The sequence below is a fragment of the Mobula hypostoma genome, chromosome 22 (assembly GCF_963921235.1).
Source record: "Mobula hypostoma chromosome 22, sMobHyp1.1, whole genome shotgun sequence".
NCBI lineage: Eukaryota > Metazoa > Chordata > Chondrichthyes > Myliobatiformes > Myliobatidae > Mobula > Mobula hypostoma.
In genome coordinates, this window is record NC_086118.1 from 50,106,107 (window position 1) to 50,128,598 (window position 22,492).

At 45.5% G+C, this 22,492-nt stretch overlaps 1 protein-coding gene across 4 annotated transcripts in view; it reads right to left on the minus strand.

The window, feature by feature from the left end:
* Nucleotides 1-7,622: 7,622 nt before the first annotated feature.
* The window catches only part of aatkb (apoptosis-associated tyrosine kinase b), a 384,531-nt gene continuing 369,661 nt past the window's right edge, over nucleotides 7,623-22,492 (minus strand). For 2 of the 4 annotated variants that reach the window (XM_063030541.1, XM_063030540.1), the window contains exons 15-16: nucleotides 15,546-15,773; nucleotides 7,625-8,885 (exon numbers count right to left, since the gene is read on the minus strand). In XM_063030541.1, coding sequence (XP_062886611.1) covers nucleotides 8,857-8,885; nucleotides 15,546-15,773 — 257 coding nt within the window. In that variant the 3' untranslated portion in view covers nucleotides 7,625-8,856. Of the gene's footprint in view, nucleotides 8,886-15,545; nucleotides 15,774-22,492 lie in introns of all 4 variants that reach the window. The other 2 variants (XM_063030542.1, XM_063030543.1) reach the window with 2 other exon arrangements.

A 22,492-nucleotide genomic window follows, 5' to 3' on the forward strand; every position in this document is an offset into this window, starting at 1 on the left:
ACTGCAGATCAATGGACTTTTGTTCAACACTGAACATTCGCTGCATAAAAATATTAATCATTAATATTAATCTCAGCAAACAAAACATGGCTGGGGTGGAGCACAGTTCACCCCTTCCAGGCTGACGCAAAGAGGCAGCAGAGTAGTGTCACGCTGTTACAGCGCCGGCTGTAAGATTGGAGTTCAATTCTCACTACTGTCTGTAAGGAGCTTGTCCATTCTTTGCGATCGCATACTGCTCCAGTTTCCTCCCACATTCGAAAGACGTAGAGTCGGAGTTAGTGAGTTGCGGGCATGCTATGTGACGCCGGAAGCGTGGTGGCGCTTACGAACAGTCCCCAGCGTAATCCTCGCTGATTTGATTTGACGCATTTCACTGATTGTTCCAATGTACCAGTGGCAAATTAAGCTGCTCTTTCTCTTTAAATCTTTCTGTGCTTCTGGAACAGAGCTGTTGATTTTACCTGTGATAATCAGGGTTTAGCATATCATTCTACGTTTACACCTCATCTAGGATTCTGCTCTTGCCCTTGACCTTCCGCTCTGAATTTATGGATAATATTAAGTTTTCTTTGATTAAACCATGATAGATGTCTGGCAGCTGATTGAAGGTGACTGTGACTGACTACTTCTCTGTGACCGATTTCTAGGTTTGTGTATCACCTGATTTCCCTCGGCAGAACTCCAAAGTCCAGAGCAGAGTCGTGATGTTTAGCTAACGTGACAGACGAACTTGTTACTCACATCAAGGGGAATGTGTGCCTCTTTCGTTCGGGTAGAAGCTAATTGCAGAGGCGCATGACTGTAATTTGCCAGCTGCTTTCCTGCCATTGGGGAGTGATGAGATTGTCCAATAAAAAAAGACAAAATAAAAGGGCATTTTTAAAGAAGGAACTGCTTTACACTCAAAGTGCAGTGTACACACTGTGGGCACTTGATTGGGTACCTCCTGTTTCGAATAAAGTGGCCACTGAGCGTATGTTTGTGACCTTCTGCTGCTGTAGCCCATGCACTTCAAGGTTTGACATGTTGTGCATTTGGAGACACTGTTTTTTGAGTGACTGTCACCTTCTTGTCAGCTTGAACCCATCTGGCCATTCTCCTCTGATCTCTCTCATTCATTTCTAGAGGAATATAGTATAGGAGCAGGGATGTGATGTTGAGGCTCTATAAGGTGCTGCTAAGACCTCACTTGGAGTACTGTGGGCAGTTTTGGTCTCCTTATTTAAGAAAGGATGTGCTGACCTTGGAGAGGGTACACAGAAGATTCACTGGAATGATTCCAGGAAGGAGAGGGTTAACATATGAGGAACGTTTTTCCGCTCTTGGACTGTATTCCTTGGAGTTTAGAAGAATGAGGGGAGACCTCATAGAAACATTTCGAATGTTGAAAGGCATGGACAGAGTGGATGTGGCAAAGTTGTTTCCCATGATGGGGGAGTCTAGTACGAGAGGGCATGACTTAAGGATTGAAGGGCACCCATTCAGAACAGAGATGCAAAGACATTTTTTTAGTCGGGGGTGGTGAATCTATGGATTTGTTGCCACGGGCAGCAGTGGAGGCCAAGTCATTGGGTGTATTTAAGGCAGAGATTGATAGGTATCTGAGTAGCCAGGGCATCAAAGGTTATGGTGAGGAGGCGGGGGAGTGGGACTAAATGGGAGAATGGATCAGCTCATGATAAAATGGCGGAGCAGACTCAATGGGCCGAATGGCCGACTTCTGCTCCTTTGTCTTACGGTCTTATGGTCTTATTAACAGGACATTTTCACCCACAGAACTCTCACTCACTGGATGGCTTTTGTTTTTTGCACTATTCTCTGTAAATTCTAGAGACTGTTGTGCATGAAAATCCCAGGAGATCAGCAGTTTCTGTGATACTCAAACCACCCCATCTGGCACCATCAATCATTCCATGGTCAAAGTCACTTAGGTCACATTTCTTGTCCACGCTTATGTTGGTCTGAACAACAACTGATCCTTTCGACCATGTCCGCATGCTTTTATGCATTGAGTTGCTGCCACGTGATCGGCTGATTAAGTATTTGTATTAACGAGCAGGTATACAGGTGTACTAATAAAGTGGCAACTGAGCACATAGAAACATAGAAACATAGAAAATAGGTGCAGGAGTAGGCCATTCTCCTACTCAGAACCCCGCCCCAGCCTTCCCTCCATACCCTCTGACGCCCGTAGCCACAAGGGCCATATCTAACTCCCTCTTAAATATAGCCAATGAACTGGCCTCAACAGTTTCCTGTGGCAGAGAATTCCGCAGATTCACCACTCTCTGTGTGAAGAAGTTTTTCCTAATCTCGGTCCTAAAAGGCTTCCCCTCTATCCTCAAACTGTGACCCCTCGTTCTGGACTTCCCCAACATCGGGAACAATCTTCCTGCATCTAGCCTGTCCAATCCCTTTAGGATTTTATACGTTTCAATCAGATCCCCCCTCAATCTTCTAAATTCCAACGAGTACAAGCCCAGTTCATCCAGTCTTTCTTCATATGAAAGTCCCGCCATCCCAGGAATCAATCTGGTGAATCTTCTTTGTACTCCCTCTATGGCAAAGATGTCTTTCCTCAGATTAGGGGACCAAAACTGCACACAATACTTCAGGTGTGGTCTCACCAAGGCCTTGTACAACTGCAGTAGTACCTCCCTGCTCCTGTACTCGAATCCTCTCGCTATAAATGCCAGCATACCATTCGCCTTTTTCACCGCCTGCTGTACCTGCATGCCCACTTTCAATGACTGGTGTATAATGACACCCAGGTCTCGTTGCACCTCCCCTTTTCCTAATCGGCCACCATTCAGATAATAATCTGTTTTCCTACTTTTGCCAGCAACATGTTATAGAATCATGCCCCATTTCAACCCAGCTTGTCATTCCAACTAATGTATATCCACCTACTCCCATTTACCAATGACTGGACTATTATCTGAAAGATTCTGCCTCCACTGCCCTTCAGACAACACAGTCCAGGTACAGACGGCTGAGGTCCCACACCACTAGGTTACTTCCCTTCTACCAGTCAGTTCTTGAACCAATCAACACAACCCCAATCACTACCTCAGTATAGCAACACCACCACCACTTTGCCCAGCGATGGACTTTAGAGTTTTTTTTGTTCTAATTGTGTTTTCTTGTATATTTTTGTATAAATTAAGTTAATGTATGCTTTTCTGTTTAATGTTGAGTCTCTAATGTGATGGGCCTGTGATGCTGCTGCAAGTAAACTTCTCGTTGTACCTGTACCAATGCATTTATGCATATGTCCATAAATTGGGCTTTGGCCTCCTGCTACGCTGTGGGTGAAAAACAATCTTCTTCAATTCTGCGGAACTCTCTGGTTTTAGATACCTCTGCTCTAAGACAAGTTTCCTATTATTGACCCTCTTCATACTTTTGAATATCTCAATTAGCTCCCCTTTATGACCCCCCCGTTCCAAACCGGCAGGTTGGGGAAAGGCGGGTGGGTAAGGGAGGGGAGGGATGCTGCTTATTTCATCCCCGTCTTCCTCCTCACTTGGCTTCACCTATCAGATGCCAACTTGTAGTCCTCCCCCTCCCCCCACCTTCTTATTCAGGCTTCTGCTCTATTCCTTTCCAGTCCTGATGAGGGGTCTTGGCCAGATACATTGGTTTACTCCCCTCCATAGACGCTGCCTGACCTGCTGAGTTCCTCCAGCACCTTGTGTGTGCGTTGCTCGGTTTAGTTTCTGATCAGTTAATTTATCATAGTTCCTGAGGATTGGAGGGTGGCTAATGTAACCCCACTTTTTAAAAAAGGAGGGAGAGAGAAACCGGGGAAGTATAGACCGGTTAGCCTAACGTCGGTGGTGGGGAAACTGCTGGAGTCAGTTATCAAGGATGTGATAACAGCACATTTGGAAAGCGGTGAAATCATTGGACAAAGTCAGCATGGATTTGTGAAAGGAAAATCATGTCTGACGAATCTCATAGAATTTTTTGAGGATGTAACTAGTAGAGTGGATAGGGGAGAACCAGTGGATGTGGTATATTTGGATTTTCAAAAGGCTTTTGACAAGGTCCCACACAGGAGATTAGTGTGCAAACTTAAAGCACACGGTATTGGGGGTAAGGTATTGGTGTGGGTGGAGAATTGGTTAGCAGACAGGAAGCAAAGAGTGGGAATAAACGGGACCTTTTCAGAATGGCAGGCGGTGACCCGTGGGGTACCGCAAGGCTCAGTGCTGGGACCCCAGTTGTTTACAATATATATTAATGACTTGGATGAGGGAATTAAATGCAGCATCTCCAAGTTTGCGGATGACACGAAGCTGGGTGGCAGTGTTAGCTGTGAGGAGGATGCTAAGAGGATGCAGGGTGACTTGGATAGGTTGGGTGAGTGGGCAAATTCATGGCAGATGCAATTTAATGTGGATAAATGTGAAGTTATCCACTTTGGTGGCAAAAATAGGAAAACAGATTATTATCTGAATAGTGGCCGATTAGGAAAAGGGGAGGTGCAACGAGACCTGGGTGTCATTATACACCAGTCATTGAAAGTGGGCATGCAGGTACAGCAGGCGGTGAAAAAGGCGAATGGTATGCTGGCATTGATAGCGAGAGGATTCGAGTACAGGAGCAGGGAGGTACTACTGCAGTTGTACAAGGCCTTGGTGAGACCACACCTGGAGTATTGTGTGCAGTTTTGGTCCCCTAACCTGAGGAAAGACATCCTTGCCATAGAGGGAGTACAAAGAAGGTTCACCAGATTGATTCCTGGGATGGCAGGACTTTCATATGAAGAAAGACTGGATGAACTGGGCTTGTACTCGTTGGAATTTAGAAGATTGAGGGGGGATCTGATTGAAACGTATAAAATCCTAAAGGGATTGGACAGGCTAGATGCAGGAAGATTGTTCCCGATGTTGGGGAAGTCCAGAACGAGGGGCCTTGAGGATAGAGGGGAAGCCTTTTAGGACCGAGATTAGGAAAAACTTCTTCACACAGAGAGTGGTGACTCTGTGGAATTCTCTGCCACAGGAAACAGTTGAGGCCAGTTCATTGGCTGTGTTTAAGAGGGAGTTAGATATGGCCCTTGTGGCTAAAGGGATCAGGGGGTATGGAGGGAAGGCTGGGGCGGGGTTCTGAGTTGGATGATCAGCCATGATAATAAATGGCAGTGCAGGCTCGAAGGGCCGAATGGCCTACTCCTGCACCTATTTTCTATGTTTCTATCATTCGTGCTGGAGACCAAGCTCCCCTTTTCACTGTAGAGAAACTTCCAGTATACTGTAGGACATAATCATTAATTTGGTCTATTTTCATCTCAAGGTGATAAGCCGCAACACAAAATTGCTGAATGGCCCACTGGTTGTGTGGCTGCACCATGCACCTCCTCACCTTTCATCGTATCGTAAGACCATAAGAAATTGGAGCAGTATTAGGCCATTTGACCCATCGAGTCTGCTCCGTCATTAAGTCATGGCTGATTTATTATCCCTCTCCACACAATTTTACCTTTGATGCCCTTACTAATCAAAACCTAGCAACCTCCACTTTACGTATATACATTGACTTGGCCTCTGCAGCCATCTGTGGTAATGAATTCCACAGAGTCAGCACCTTCCGGTAAAGAATCCCCTCCTCTTCTCTGTTCTAAAGGGAAATCCTTGTATCCTGCGGCTGTGCCCTCTGGTCCTAGACTCCCCCACTGTAGGAAACATCCACTCTTTCAATATTCAATAGATTTCTTCAAGCAAGTACAGGCTCTATTTCCTGAGGAGAATGAGGTCCTTTAACATCTGCCGGACGATGCTGAGGATGTTCTACGAGTCTGTGGTGGTCAGTGCGATCATGTTTGCTGTTGTGTGCTGGGGCAGCAGACACGGACAGAATCAACAAACTCATTCGTAAGGCCAGTGATGTTGTGGGATGGAACTGGACTCTCTGACGGTGGTGTCTGAAAAGAGGATGCTGTCCAAGTTGCATGCCATCTTGGACAATGTCTCCCACCCACTACATAACGGACTGGTTGGGCACAGGAGTACATTCAGCCAGAGACTCATTCCACCGAGATGCAACACAGAGCGTCATAGGAAGTCATTCCTGCCTGTGGCCATCAAACTTTACAACTCCTCCCTTGGAGGGTCAGACACCCTGAGCCAATAGGCTGGTCCTGGACTTATTTCCTGACATAATTTACATATTACTATTTAATTATTTATGGTTTTATATTGATATATTTATACTCTATTCTTGGTTGGGGCAACGGTAACGAAAATCAATTTCCCTTGGGATCAATAAAGTATGACTATGACTATGACTCAGAGCCATCAAATGCTCCTCATAGATTAACCCTTTCATTTCTGGAATCATTCCCCAGAACCTCCTCTGGACCTTCTCCTTTCTTAGAGGAGATTCTTCCGTAGAGAAGGGGTGCAAAATGCTCACAATACTTACTGATAACAACACAGAAGGGGAAACATCCGGTCCAGCAAGCCTGTGCCAGTTCCTATCCATTCCAAATCCATTCTTACATCCTTGTAATGCTGTATCTTATGATCTCTTTTCCAAGTTTAGTAAGCTTTCATTGTAGCCCAGGCAAACCGTGATCCATTCTAAGTCAGGGGTCAGAATGCCATCCACTGATCCACAGCTGACCCAGTCACTACCATCCCTGACACTGGACGGTCAACAAATTTACATGCTGTACTAAGCTCACCATATGCAACTGACAGATGTGGAGGAACTTTAACAGATGAGGAGTGACTCCTATAGACTTAGGGCAACTTGAACAGATGTGAAGTAACAGACAGATGTGGAGTGACTCCGACAGATACAGAGTTACTCAGACTGATGTGGAGAGACTCCAACAGATGTAGAGCGATTGTAAAGTGGCTCTGCCAGAGCCTGGGTTACTCTGTCAGCTGTGGAGTGCCTGACAGATGTTGGGTTACTCTGGCAGATGTGGAGTGCCTGACAGATGTTGAGTTACTCTGGCAGATGTGGAGTGACCCTGACAGACATGCGGCGACTCTGACAGATGTGCCGCTGCCGTGACAGATGTGGACGGTTCCGGGAGACGTGGAGATTTTCTGAAAGATACAGCTGGATCCCAATCTCAGGCCCCAGTAGCAGGGACACCCACGCGGGGAGGAGGGAGAGGGTCATAGAAACGTACAGCTCAGAAACAGGTCCATACCAAAACCATTTTAAACTGCCTGCTCCCAGCGACCTGCACCGCAACCACACCCCTCCCATCCATGAACCGATCCGAACTTCGCTTAAACATTGAAATCGAGCTCGCATGCACCACTTGTGCTGGCAGCTCGTTCCACACTCTCACCACCCTCTGAGTGAAGAAGCTTCCCCTCAAGCTTTTCACCTTTCACCCTTAACCTCTGGTTGTAGTCCCACCCAACCTCAGTGGAAAAAATCTGCTGGCGATTCAGGAACAGCTTCATCCCCTCTGCCGGCCAGTTTCTAAATGGACATTGAATCCATGATCACTACCTCACTACTAATTTTTAAATTTCGGTTTTAGCACCACTTATCTTAGTTTAACTATTTAATATACATATTAAATAATATGTGCATATTGAACTCAGTGAAATTCATGATTTTTTCTCTGTATTTATCATGTATTGCATTGTACTGCTGCAGCAAAGTTAACAAATATCACGACACATACCGTTGCTATGAAACCTGATCCTGATTACATACTCCTCATAATTTTGTGTACCTCTATCAAATCTCCCCTCAATCTTCTATGTAGTGGAATGGGGAAGGAAGTGAGGCACCCTCACTGAGAGTACGGAGCCGTCAGGAGGTAATGCAAAGCAAATATAAGATATCGTAAAAAGTTTATTAGTCTGGTGATTTAAGCCACATGCTGGTAGCTAGATGGAAATAAAACATTGAATCGCGGTAATGACCCGTATTGATCAGTTAACAGAATACTAACAGCTGGAACACTTAAAAAGTTACCCCCGCTTACTGACGTCATGCAACTAGTTAATCGCTTTTATAGAATAGATGTTGCATCTGTTGAGTAATGAGGGCAGAAAGTGCTCGCTTGCATCTTTCTAAAAATTCATAGTGTGACACAATAGCTTAAAGCCATACAGATAGCAACTAACATCGCTCGGAGCTGCACAATTTTTACATCTCTTTGGCAACATGTACAATATATTCATCAGTAGTCTGACTGGTTTTACAAAAAAAATAGCATAGAGGCTGCAGTTTAACTGGCTCTCTACGCTATTCAATATCAAACGCAAAGAGGCGGAACACTAAATACTGTGGACTGAATACTCTGAGGCATGGTTGATGTGAGATGTGAGCAGAAAGGGGTTAATAAATACGAATCACCCAAGCACATCCTGCAGGACTCTGAGCGTTTGACGAGGGGAAGCAGATGGTGTTATTTGCAAAACGTGGTTCAATATAAACGGAGGCCAAACTGTCTACAGTTCGTATACTCTGGAAACCTTCACAGTTGCTCTGCACGTTATACACCAGGGTGCTGGCGACCTGTGCAGGACCCTCCAGATCAGAGACGCCTCCCCTCTCCGATGTGATCCGACCCATTTGCTTCGGGACATGAGGGGGTCAGGTTTACCTGCAGCGACGGCATTGGGATCGAGGAAGTCCGGCCTAACGGGAAGGGGGATCCGAACTACAAGGAGGAGAGTGGCGGGCCGAGGGGCAGCTCGGGTCACCACCCGCTGTGGAAACGGTGCGTCCGTGCGCGCTGGCGGCCGAGTTGTCCAACAAATCCAAATCAGAGAAGTCACCGAACGAGACATTCATGTGCGGGTCCATTTCTGTCCGATCTTGTCCATTTCAATCAGTAAAACAAACTTCCGTCCGTGATCCTGCAAGTCATTCCCTTTCGCTCCGCTCACCGCTGCCTGGAAGGAACCAGAGAGGGAAGATTAGCGTTGCAACTTTCCACAGTAGCGCCAAAATAACGACGTGTATTCGTGCAAACCTACTATTGTCCACAGCGCCTTATAGCTACTTTAATGTTTACCTGCACGCTCTCTGTTTGCTGTTACACTTCACTCTGAATTGTTATTATTTTACCTCGTTCTACCTCCATGCACTTTGAAATTAATTGATCTATAGAAACAGTGGGCACGTGGCCAAGTGGTTAAGGCAGTCGACTAGCGATCTGAAGGTCGTGAGTTCGAGCCCCAGCGGAGGGATCGTGTTGTGTCCTTGAGCAAGGCACTTAACCACACAGTACTCTGCGACGACATTGTTGCCAAACTGTTAGATATGGCCCTTGTGGCTAAAGGGATCAGGGGGTATGGGGGGAAGGCTGGTACAGGGTTCTGAGTTGGATGATCAGCCATGATCATACTGAATGGCGGTGCAGGCTCGAAGGGCCAAATGGCCTACTCCTGCACCTATTTTCTATGTTTCTATGTTAATGCCCTTCCCTTGGACAACATTGGTGTCGTGGAGAGGGGAGACTTGCAGCATGGGCAACTGCCGGTCTTCCATACAACCTTGCCCAGGCCTGCGCCCTGGAGAGTGAAGACTTTCCAGGCGCAGATCCATGGTCTCGCAAGACTAACGGATGCCTTTATTTTGTTTATAAACAGTACGCAAGTCAAGCTTTTCACTGTATCTTGGTACATAAACCAATACCAGGTTCTTTAAAGCTCAAAACCAATTTCCCCCGGGATCAATAAAGTATGACTATGACTAAAAAAGTGTTTTAGAGGAGTATTTGGCTGTTAAATACGTCATCATCATCGTCATTATGTGCCATGTCCTATGATGGAGGCAATTGTGGTCTTCCCTTCTATCCACGACCATGATTGTTCTTGGCAAATTTGTTTGCCATTGCCTTCTTCTGGGCAGTGTCTTTACAAGATGGGTGACCCGAGCCATTATCAATACTCTTCAGAGACTGTCTGCCTGGCAACGGTGGTTTTGTCGCATAATCAGAACTTGTGATATGCACCAGCTGCTCATACAACCATCCACCACCTGCCCCCATGGCTTCATGTGACCCTGATCGGGGGGAGAGGCTAAGCAGGTGCTACGCCTTGCCCAAGGGTGACTTGCAGGCTAGTGGAGGGAAGGAGCGCCCTACACCTTTGGGGGAGACACATATCCACCCATCACCAGTTAAATACAGACAGACAGATGGACTTATTGTATGATAAGATGGATTCTTGACCTCACAGTCTACCTCAATACAATCTTGCATTTTATCGTTTATCTGCACTGCACCCTTTTGGTAACTGTTACACTTCATTCGGCACTCTGTTATTGTTTACCCTTGTTCTAGCTCAATGCTCTGTGTAATGATTTGATCACAAACAGAGAAAATCTGCAGATGCTGGAAATTAAAGTAATACACACAAAATGCTGGAGGAATTCAGCAAGCCAGTCAGCATCTATGGTGAAAAGTAAACAGTCGACGTTTCAGGCTGAGACCCTTCTTTAGGACCTAAACCAATACCAATACAGTACTTCCTAGGTGTAAGGAATATAGCGGCCAACTTACACATAGCAAGTTCCAAACAAAGATACCATTAGGTCTGAAAGAGTGCAATGTCAAAGTAAATTTATTGTCAAGGTATGCATATATTACCATATAGGTCCTTGAGAAACCTTTCTCGCAGGCATTTCAAAGTTCAAAGTAAATTCATTATTAAAGTACATATACGTTACCATATACTACCCTGAGATTCATTTTCTTGTGGGCATACTCAATAAATTCTTAATAGAATAATAACCATAATAGAATCAATGAAAGACCACACCAACTTGGACACAAACTGGGCAAATACAGAAAGAAAGAAGGAAAAAAGAAAGAAAGAAAGAACGAACGAACGAACATGAGATGAAGGATCATTGAAAGTGAGTCCACAGGCTGTGGGAACATTTCAATGATGGGGCAAATGGAGTTGAGTGAGTTATCCCCTCTGGTTCAGGAGTCTGGTTGAGGGGTAATAACTATTCTTGATCCTGGTGGTGTGAATCCTGAGGCTCCTGAACTTTCAGCCTGATGGCCGAATTGAGACGAGAACATATCATTTGCAGGAAAATAAAGAAATACAATACTTTTTTTGAAAAACAATGCATAAATGAAGATTGACAAACAACAAGAGTGCAAAAGATGACAAATTGTGTAAATAAAATGGAAATACTGAGAACATGAGTTGGGGATTTGAGTTGTCGAGCCCTTGAAAGTGAGTCTGTAGGTTGTGGAATCAGCTCAGAGTGATATTATCCATGCTGATTCAGGAGCCTGATAGTTGAGGAGTAATAGTTGTTCCTGAACCTGTTGGTGTAGGACCTCACACTCCTGTACCTCCTGCCTGATGGCGGCAGCGAGAAGAGGGCATGACCTGGATACTGATGTAATGTACTCATTGAGGACCTCACCTATATCCTTCACATCCAAACAAATTCTCCTTCCTTTATCCTTGAGTGACCCTACCCAGTCCCGAGTTATCTATTTCTCTTGCTGATGATTTGCAGAGTGCTCTTTAATCCTACTTGCCAAGGACTTTTCATGCTCCCCCCCCCCAGCTGCCTGGGTTTCCTAATTCCCTTCTTGAGTTCTTTTCTGACTTCTTTACCCTCCTCAAGGGCTCTGTTTGATTCTAGCTTCCTAAGCCTGGTTCTTCTTGACCAAATTCATCACCAGGCTGTCTTACTTTGTCATTGTTGTCCTTCCTTTCAACTGGAACGTACCTGTGCAGATGGTCTTCAAGCACCCTGCACATGTCAGATGTAGACTTACCCAAGAACAGCTGTTTCCAATTAACTCTCCTTAGTTCCTGCCCAATGCTCTCGTAATTTGCTCTGCTCCAAGTCTCTCTCATACTCTAAGTGATTTTGACCATGGATCCCAGTCTGGGTGGTTTGGGTACCTCAGAAACTGCTGACTTCCTGGGATTTTCATGCACAACAATCTCTAAATTTTACAGCGAAAGGCGCAAGAAACAAAAAAAAAATCCAGTCAGTGGCAGTTCTGTGGGCAAAAATGCTTTGTTCATGAGAGAGGTCGGAGGAGAATGGCCAAACTGGTTCAAGCTGACAGGAAGGTGACAGTAACTCAAATAACCACACATCATAACAGTGGTGTGTAGAAGAGCATCTCTAAATACACAACGCATTGAACCTTGAAGTGGACGGGCTACAGCAGCAGAAGATCATGAACACACACACAGTGGCCACTTTATTAGGTACAGGAGATACTGTTCCTTTCTTGAACAATGCAGTCAAAAACAATATGGCTTGTCTTCTGCCAAGCAAACACTAGGGGACAGCACCAACTCCAGCTTGGACCCATGTACGCTACCTCGGGCACTCAGGTGGAGCACACCGACTCTGACGCCTCTCTCCTGGGCAGCTGCAAACAGGCGACACCACGGCTTAAGGCCCAGTCCTCACCATGACTGAGGCCACACAGTTCCCCCACTGTCTGTCAGTCAATCGGTGAATCGGACTCGCAGCACTCCACATTAACGGTGCCCAACAGGGTCTTGCGATCATTAGAAAAGTGACTAAGATGATCACTCGCTGTTAGGCCGCGAACTGCTTTCACAAAACCGACCCCTCTGACGCAGGCAGCAGCACACTCCACAGCAGGCCCAGCTCCTCTGCCAATGAGCAACCCACTGACGGGACAGACCAGCAGCACTCGATGTCCAGCAGGGTCTTACGATTGTCGAAAATATGTTCATAAAAGACAATAACGTCTCTGGTTGGCCCCGCAGAAGCCGCTGCGCCCGACCACACAACCATCTTCCCGGAACTTTAAGAAAATAGATGGATGGGAGGGAACGTGGGCAACTGGGACTAGCAGGGAGGATTGATGGGGGCGGGGGGAAGGCTATTCTGCACTATATTACTCTGTGGATCCGTGCCAATTGGCATTATGGCTAGGTTTTTACATTTCAAAGCTGAAAGTACATTTATTATGAAAGTACATATACTATATACAACCTTGGGATTCATCTCTTTACAGGCCAAAAACAACAAAACCCAATGGAGCATTGAATAATTCTCAGTATTAAGGGAATCAAGGCACGTAGAGTAATTCAGAAAAGCGTTGTCCAGGTTAAGGGGAATTAAGGGTTGTGGGGAACTCAGGAGGTCGGGCAGCATCCGTGGAAAAGATCAGTTAACGTTTCGGGTCTGCCCCCTCCCTCTTCAGTCCTGACGAAGGGTTCTGGCTGGAAACTTTGGCTGATCTTTTCCACGGATGCTGCCTGACCTGCTGAGTTCCTCCAGCGTGTTGTGAGTGTTGCTTTGACCCCAGCATCTGCAGAGTATTTTGAGGGTTATGGGGAAAAGGCAGGTAGGTGGAGATGAGTCCATGGCTGGATCAGCCATGATCTTATTGAATGGTGGAGCCGGATGACCTACTCCTGCTCCCACTTCTTATGTAAGGTCAACCATAATTTTACTGGTTGTTCCGATGGGCCGAATGGTTCCCTCCCGCTTTTATTGGCTCATGAGCTTGGAGATCTGGAGCACATTGTGTGGGAATGCATCCTGGTAGAAAAATCAGTCAAATAACATGAGGTGTGTGTATGTGTGCGGGGTGTTCACCTTTCAAGATCTCAGGGGAGGCTCTTCGATTAACTTGAATAATAGAATTTAGCATTTACAGAGCGACCTCAAGGTTGTCAAAAGCCCCGGAGGCCTTTCATGGAGCGCTATCAGGTGAAGACTTAACACTGATAAGATCACATTAGGCTGGAGCCATATTAAGGATAGTTTTAAAGACGGAGAGGTTGAAGGAAAAAGTTTATGGATTTAAAAACCTAGGGAGTTGAAGACAGGTCAGCGGTGGAGAATGTGCTTGTGTAAAATGCCAGGATCAAATGCAGTTAAAAGAAATGTAATTGTGGTAAATTTAAAAAAAAATGAGATTCACAAAATTTCACAGTAACAGTCCAAGGGGCAGGGTTTGAGTCAGTGAGCAGAAGTCACACTTCTTTGCAGCAACTAATTGGAAGGCTCTACACAGTCATTCCAAGGCAATGATCTTTTAGCGTGGGGGGAGGCTGGCAGTTGGTTATCTGACCCACATGACTGGAATACCATAAAACATTGAGCAGATTTAGATCATTCAGCTCATTGAGTCTGTTCCACCATACACCAGGGCTAATTTATTATCCCTCTCAACCCACTCTCTTACCTTTTTCACGTAACCTTTGACCCCCTAACCAATCAAGAGCCTATCAAATTCTGCTTTAAATATACCCAATGACTTGGCCTCCACAGCTGTTCAAGGCAATGAATTCCCTGGCTAAAGAAATACCTCCTCAGGTAGGAGGGGGAGGAGAAGATGGCAGTGCAACGCAGTGCACACGGCCGCTCCAAAATGATATCGTACGTGTTAACTAGGATGCCGTGCACAATCCTGATTTGATGGAGACAGACGTGAGAAGCACGGAGGAACACCTGGAGAAACTTCTGAAATGGCTTCGCTGCCGTTGCTACTGTGCGATCGAGAATCTCCGGAGGAGGAGGCCCCAAATCCTCGGCTTTGCCTATCGCCTGTTGCCGGGGTCGGGGTCGAAACGCTCGGCAGAGATGGTGCTCGGTGCTCGGTGTCGGAGGGCTGGTCGGAGGCTCGAAGTTTTCGGATGGACCCAGAGCCGGCTGTGGTCGGGTGCTTCCAGGATGCTGCATCGGCAAGTTTGCGGCGCTGGAAGCTCATGGCAGGAAGTTTCTCCCTTCAACCGTCTGCGTGAGATGATGGGACTTTTGAGAGACTTTGAGACTTTTTACCGTGCCCATGGTCTGTTCTTCATCAAATTACGGTATTGCTTTGCACTGTTGTAACTATATGTTATAATTATGTGGTTTTTGTCAGTTTTTCAGTCGGTTTGTCTTGTGTTTCTGTGATATCATTCTGGAGGAACATTGTATCATGTCTTAATGCATGCATTACTAAATGACAATAAAAGAGGACCGTGTGTCCTCATAATCTAATCTAATCTAATCTCTGTTCTAAATGATCATTCTTCTATTCTAAAGCTGTGTCCTCTGGAGCTAGACTCCCCCACTATAGGAAACGTTCTCAACACATCCACTCCAGGCCTTTCAATAACTGGTTGAAAACACACACACACTTAGAAATTTCTAAACTACTCTTAGAAATTACGAGCCGCCGTTTCAGGCCAAGACCTTCCATCCATGCTGATAAGGGTCTGTGCCTGAAACATCATTATTCATTTCCATAGCTGCTGCCTAACCTGCTGAGTTCCTCCAGCATTTTGTGTGTGTTACTCTGGATTTCCAGCATCTGCATAGGGAGAGGAAGCTGGTGGGAAGGCACTCTTCTTGGTAAGAGTTTTACTAGGCAAAAATATAAAGCATGCATTTATTTTGGGCCATTTGTATCCTGAAGGTATTTTGTAGCGTTTCACAGTGACTAAATTACCTACTGGAATGAGATTACTGTTGCCAAGTCATTGTAACGCAGAATTAAACATTTACCCATTGTTTTGATTCAGAAGGAATTTCAATTATTCTGAGAATCTCCCACTGAGGCGCAAAGTGGATAGAAAGGGTTCCCTCCTCACCTCCAGCTGATCCGATGTCTGAATCCGATACGTGTGTAATTGAGAACCTTGAGAGGGTGGCGGGAGAGACGGTGAAACGCGAGAAGCGTGTCTGCTGCTCCTGGGCTCGCTCAGGCCCCGTGGGAACAGGGCTGCAGGCAGCTGCAGAGGGTGACAACGTTTCTTCAGCTGCCAGGGACGACTTCACTGACACCAGCGGAAAGTCATCATCCCACTCAAAGCCTCCACCTGCCGCAAAACGAAAGGCAAAGAGGACGGGTGAATCAGTTAACTGTCTTCAAAGGCTTTACCACCGTGTAGTAGCCCTGACCGTCAAGCCGTCCGACACGTACAACCGGCTAACAGCTAAGATTTCCGCCACTGTCTGCAAGGAGTTTGAACATTTTCCCCATGATGGTGAGGCTTTCCTCCCAGTGCTCTGGTTTCCTCCCACAGTCCAAACCGGTTGGAAGGTTAATTGGTCAGTGTAAATTGTCCTGTGATTAGGCTCGGGTTAAATCGGGGGTTGCTGGGTGGTGCAGCTCAAAGGACCAGCAGGACCTGTTCCGTGCTGAGTCTCGATAAATAAAATAAATGATACATGCAATGCTTTCCAGCACCAGCAATCAATTTCTGCCTCCGTCTGTAAGGAATTTGTACATTTTCCCTTTGACTGCCTGGGTTTCCTCGGGCTGTTCCGGTTCCCTCCCACATTCCAAACCAGAATCCGATTTAATATCATCGACATACATCGTGAAATTTGTTGCTTTGGGGACGGGTGTGTCCTGGGCTGGACGTCCTGCTCACTTAAGGAAGGAGAAGCGTCTCCCGCAGCCTCTCCTTTGCAGGTGTAGTGATCGCCACAGGACCACTGTTCGGCTTGCCGTGCAGGAGGTCACTCCTACACTACTGCGCCCATAGCAACGCCTTCGTGTGGCACCCCGTTCTGACTGAATTTACAATGTCATGGCAAGACCGAGTGCCCAGCAGTATAACTGGGCGGGCAGGCTGGGCTCATCAGTCTCAGCTGGCAGCCAGGTTAGGAGAAGGACAACTCCGATTCCAAACCCAGGCAGGTGGGACTCGATAGCCTTGCCAGGCAGTCTGTCTCGGAGAAGGAGAACTCCAATACTCTACCTACAGCCTTGCGGTCGCCACAGCTGTTGCAGCTCACTGTACCGTTGAAGAATGTTCCCCGGTCTAAAGAGTGGAATCGGTCCGCACGCACCGATCCTCACTATAAACCTATGCAGCACGAGTGGGAAGGAAAGTCCTACAGCGATGGAGATATTCCCTCCCGATCTTCACAAGCAAAGAACCAGCCACCATCATCACATTGCAATACATAGAAACATAGAAACATAGAAAATAGGTGCAGGAGTAGGCCATTTGGCCCTTCGAGCCTGCACCGCCATTTATTATGATCATGGCTGATCATCCAACTCAGAACCCCGCCCCAGCCTTCCCTCCATACCCTCTGACCCCCGTAGCCACAAGGGCCATATCTAACTCCCTCTTAAACATAGCCAATGAACTGGCCTCAACAGTTTCCTGTGGCAGAGAATTCCACAGATTCACCACTCTCTGTGTGAAGAAGTTTTTCCTAATCTCGGTCCTAAAAGGCTTCCCCTCTATCCTCAAACTGTGACCCCTCGTTCTGGACTTCCCCAACATCGGGAACAATCTTCCTGCATCTAGCCTGTCCAATCCCTTTAGGATCTTATACGTTTCAATCAGATCCCCCCTCAATCTTCTAAATTCCAATGAGTACAAGCCCAGTTCATCCAGTCTTTCTTCATATGAAAGTCCTGCCATCCCAGGAATCAATCTGGTGAACCTTCTTTGTACTCCCTCTATGGCAAAGATGTCTTTCCTCAGATTAGGGGACCAAAACTGCACACAATACTCCAGGTGTGGTCTCACCAAGGCCTTGTACAACTGCAGTAGTACCTCCCTGCTCCTGTACTCGAATCCTCTCGCTATAAATGCCAGCATACTATTCGCCTTTTTCACCGCCTGCTGTACCTGCATGCCCACTTTCAATGACTGGTGTATAATGACACCCAGGTCTCGTTGCACCTCCCCTTTTCCTAATCGGCCACCATTCAGATAATAATCTGTTTTCCTATTTTTGCCACCAAAGTGGATAACTTCACATTTATCCACATTAAATTGCATCTGCCATGAATTTGCCCACTCACCCAACCTATCCAAGTCATCCTGTATCCTCTTAGCATCCTCCTTACTGCTAACACTGCCACCCAGCTTTGTGTCATCCGCAAACTTGGAGATGCTGCATTTAATTCCCTCATCCAAGTCATTAATATATATTGTAATAAAATCTATAAGTTACAGTAAGTCATGGCCATAGAGAAGTACAGCACAGAAACAGGCCCTTCGGCCCATCTAGGTCCAAGCCAAAACCACTTAAACTCTCTACTCCCATTGACCTGTACCAAGACCATATTCCTACTATCCACGTACCTATTTGAACTTCCACTCAACGTTGAAATCGAGCTTGCATGGACCACTTGTGCTGGCAGCTCATTCCACCCTCTCAGGACCCCTGAGTGAAGAAGTTCCCCCTTAAACTTCTCAACTTTCCCCCTTAACCCAGGACTTCTGGTTGTAGTCCCACCCAACCACAGTGAAAAAAGCCTGCTTGCATTTACCCCATCTATACCCCTCATAACTTTATATACTATCTAATCTCCACTCAATGTCCTATGTTCTAAAGATACCTAACCTATTCAATCTTTCCTTATAGCTCAGGTACTCCAGACCCGGCAACATCATTGTAAATTTTTTTCTGCACTCTTTCAAACTTGTTTACATCGTTCCTGTAGGTAGGTGACCAAAACTGAACACAATATTCCAAATTAGGCCTCACCATCATCTTATACAACTTCAACGTAACATCCCATCTTCTGTACTGAATACATAGATCTATGAAGGCCAATGTGCCAAAAGCTGTCTTTATGACCCTATCTACCAGTGACACCACTTTCAACAAATTATGTACCTGTATTCCCAGATCCCCTTTGTCCTACCACACTCCTCAGTTCCCGACCGTTCACTGTGTAAGACCTACCTTGGTTGGTCCTGCCAAAGTGCAAAACCTCGGGCTTGTCTGCATTAAATTCCATCTGACATTTTTCAGCCCATTTTTTTCAGCTGATGCAGATCCCTCTGCAAGCCATGATAGCCTTTTCATTTTCCACTACACCCTCAATCGTAGTCTCATCTGCAAATTTGCTGATCCAGTTAACCACATTGTCATCCAGGTCATTGATAATGATGACAAACAACAAAGGATCCAGCACCATTCCCTGCAGCACACCACTAGTCACAAACCTGCAGTCTGAGAGGCAATCCTGTACTACCACTCTCCAGCTTCTCCCACAAAGCCGATGTCTAATTCAATTTACTATCTTATCCTGAATGCTGAGCAACTGAACCTTCTTGACCAGCCTCCCGTGACCTTGTCAAATGCCTTGCTAAAGTCCATGTAGACAATATCCACTGCCTTGCCTTTAACCACTGTCCTGTTAACTTCTTTCAAAAATCTATATGATTAATTTGACGTAATCTACCATGCACAAAGCCATGCTGACTATCCTTAATCAGTCCATTTCTATCCAAATACTTGTATATCCGGTTCCTTAGAATACCTTCCAATAACTTTCCCACAACTGATGTCAGACTCATCGGCCTGTAATTTCCTGGTTTACGTTTAGAGCATTTTTGAAACAGCAGAAAAACATTGGCTATCCTCCAATCCTCTGGTACCTCATCTGTCGCTAAGGATGTTTTAAATATCTCTGCTAGGGGCCCGGCAATTTTTGCACTTACCACCTGTAGGGTCCGAGGGAAAACCCTATCAGGCTCCGGGAATTTATCCACCCTGATTTGCCTCAAGATAGCAAACACCTCCTCCTCTGTGATCTGTACAGGATCCATGAAGTTGATGCAGTTTTGCCTCACTTCTATAAATTCTGTGTCCATCTCCCAAGTAAATACAGATGCAAAGAATTCAATTAAAATTTCCCCCCATCAGTTTTGTCTCCACACATGGATTACCATTCTGACCTTCCAGAGGACCAATTTTGTCCCTTACTCTTAAAATATCTGTAGAATCCTTGAGGATCCTCATTCACCTTGTCTGCTAGAGCAACTTCATGCTTTCTTTTAGCCCTCCTGATTTCTTTCTTCATGGTTCTCTTGCATTCCTTGTACTGCATAAACACCTCATTTGTTCCTCCTTGCACAAGCACATCCTTTTTTCTCTTAACCAGGGCCTCAATATCTCTTGAAAGCCAAAGTTCCACACACTAGTTATCTTTACCTTTTATTCTGACAGACACACACAAGCTTTGTACTCTCAAAATTTCATTTTTGATGAAGACCTCCCACTTACCAAGTGCACCTTTGCCAGAAAGCAGTCTGTCCCAATCCACACCTGCCAGATCATCTCCGACACCATCAAAATTGGCCTTCCTCCAATTTAGAATCTCAAGCCACAGACTAGACCTATTTCTTTGGATATTTACTTTGAAACTAATAGCACTGTGGAGGCAAAGTTCTGTCACCTACCCCATCTCAGTCCCTAATAGCAGATCCAGTGTTGCACACTCAACTTGTCTAGTATATATTAAAAAATAAATTAAATAAGTTGTGCAAAAAGAGAGGGAAAAGATACTCAGGTAGTGTTCATGGCTTCGTTTTCCATTCAGAAATCTGATGACCTATGTACGAGTTAGGGTTAGGAAGTGGGGCAGGGGATGTGCAATGGTGGTGCTGGGAGCATGGTGACACTTGCGGGCTGCCCCAGCACAACCCCAGACTGTGTTGGTTGTTGATGCAAATTACCCATTTCTCCATATGTTTCGATATTCCAATGTGCACGTGACATGCAAGACTTTTAAAGGTTTTCAGCTCGTGCCTTTGGGGAAATAATCATGCTCTGTGATTTTGCTTTCTTGGTCTCAACGGAAAATTGCCACCCGCGTACATAGTGTTAAGCTAGTGTATAATATATAATAAAAAAAGAAAACAGCAGTTCTCCTCTTACCAGTTCATGAAGAGGAAAGAAAAAACTTTGAATTTTAAATGAAGAAAAACAACCCCCCACTACACTATAGAAAAAAAAAGAAACAAAAAAAAAAGGGACTGGGCAGTCCATTCTGAGGATACGACCAAAAAAAAAGAAAAACTTTCCGATCAAATCTAAAACTTCAAAAAAAAATTGTAAGAGTAATAAATAAAATTAATTGAAAATATTGAATAAAAGGTCACCAGATTTGCTCAAATTTAAAGGATGTATCAAATGTCCGACTTCTTATTTTCTCTGAACTTAAACAGGACATAATGGAGGAGAGCCAATAAAAGACCGTAGATGGATTAGGATCCTGCCACTTCAATAAAATGGCTCTCCTAGCCAATAAAGTTGAAAAGGCTATCATACATTAAGCAGAAACAGGAATGTTTCCTGCTTCACATGGGATAATCCCAAAAATTAACACTATGTGTGATTTTGACAATGTCTATCTCAATCTCGGTTTGTATTGTTATCGATATATATATTTGAGATAATTCTCCTTTTGTTTGAATTTATGTTCCTTTTAAATCAATAAAAAGATGAATAAAGAAAGAAAATTGCCACCTGCTTAAGACCATAAGAAATAGGAGTAAAATTAGGCCATTCGGTCCATCAAGTCTACCCACCCATGGTTGACTTTCTTTTCATTTCTCAGCTCCAATCTCCCGCCTTCTCCCTATAATCCTCAATTCCCTTACTAATCAAGAACCTATCCATAAACACAGGAGATTCTGCAGAGACTGGAAATCTTGAGCAACATGCACAAACTGCCAGAGGAACTCTGCAAGTCAGGCAGCATCGTACGTCTCCAGAGCCCAATGTGGCAATGATCTGAAGAAATTCCTCCTCATCTCAGTTCTAAAGGGACATCCCTTTATCCCAATGCTGTGCCCGCAGATCCCAGACCGCTAGAGGAGACAGCCTCTCTACACTCACTCTACCCAGGCCTTTCAGCGTCCGGTAGTGCAGTATCACATGATTTCCCGATGAGGGGTCCGGAAGGAGAGCGTTCCTGGCCGGGCAAACATGGGAAAGTGTGCCTATGTACCACCTGAAGAAAGGCAGTGCTCTGCCAGGTCCCTGGAGTAGGAGCTGATTCACAGGAGGACAGGTAGTACCTACACGAAGACGGCAACATCCATAGATCCCCACCACCCGGGGCCGTGCCATCTTCTCGTGGGCAGGAAGTGCAGAAACCTAAAGCGGGTTCAAGAACAGCTACTTCCCTTCAACGATTTGGTTTCTTGAGCCATCTAGCACAACCCCAACCACTGCCTCAGTACACCAACACTATGAACACTTTGCACTACAATGGACCTCTTTTATGGTTCTAATTATGTTCTTTTTTTGTAAAATTTGTATATATAATTTATGTGTTTTTTCTTGCGAATGTTGAGTATTTGCTTCAGTGAGTGAGTTTATCATCGCATCTGTGTGTGCAGGTACCTGTGCAGATGACAATAAACTTCACATGCTGCCTTCTGCCCCCTTCCTCTCCAGTCCTGATGAAGGGTCTCGGCCTGAAACGTCGACTCTTTATTCTTCTCCGTAGATACTGCTTAACTTACACAAAATACTGGAGGAACTCGGCAGGTCAGGCAGCATTTACGGAAAAGAGTAGACAGTTGAAGTTTCTGGCTGAGATCCTGAAGAAGTTACTCATTTTCACAGATGCTTCCTGGCCTGCTGAGTTCCTCCAGCATTTTGTGTGTTTCTCTATTTTTCCAGCACCTGCAGAATCTAGTGGGTGTGACAAACACTCCCTATTGACTGAGAGTAAACCAGAAAGCGCAGCCTCCGAATACAAGTACGTCCCTTTAGAACAGAGATGAGAGGGGATTTCTTTAGCGGAAGTTGGTGAATCTGTGGA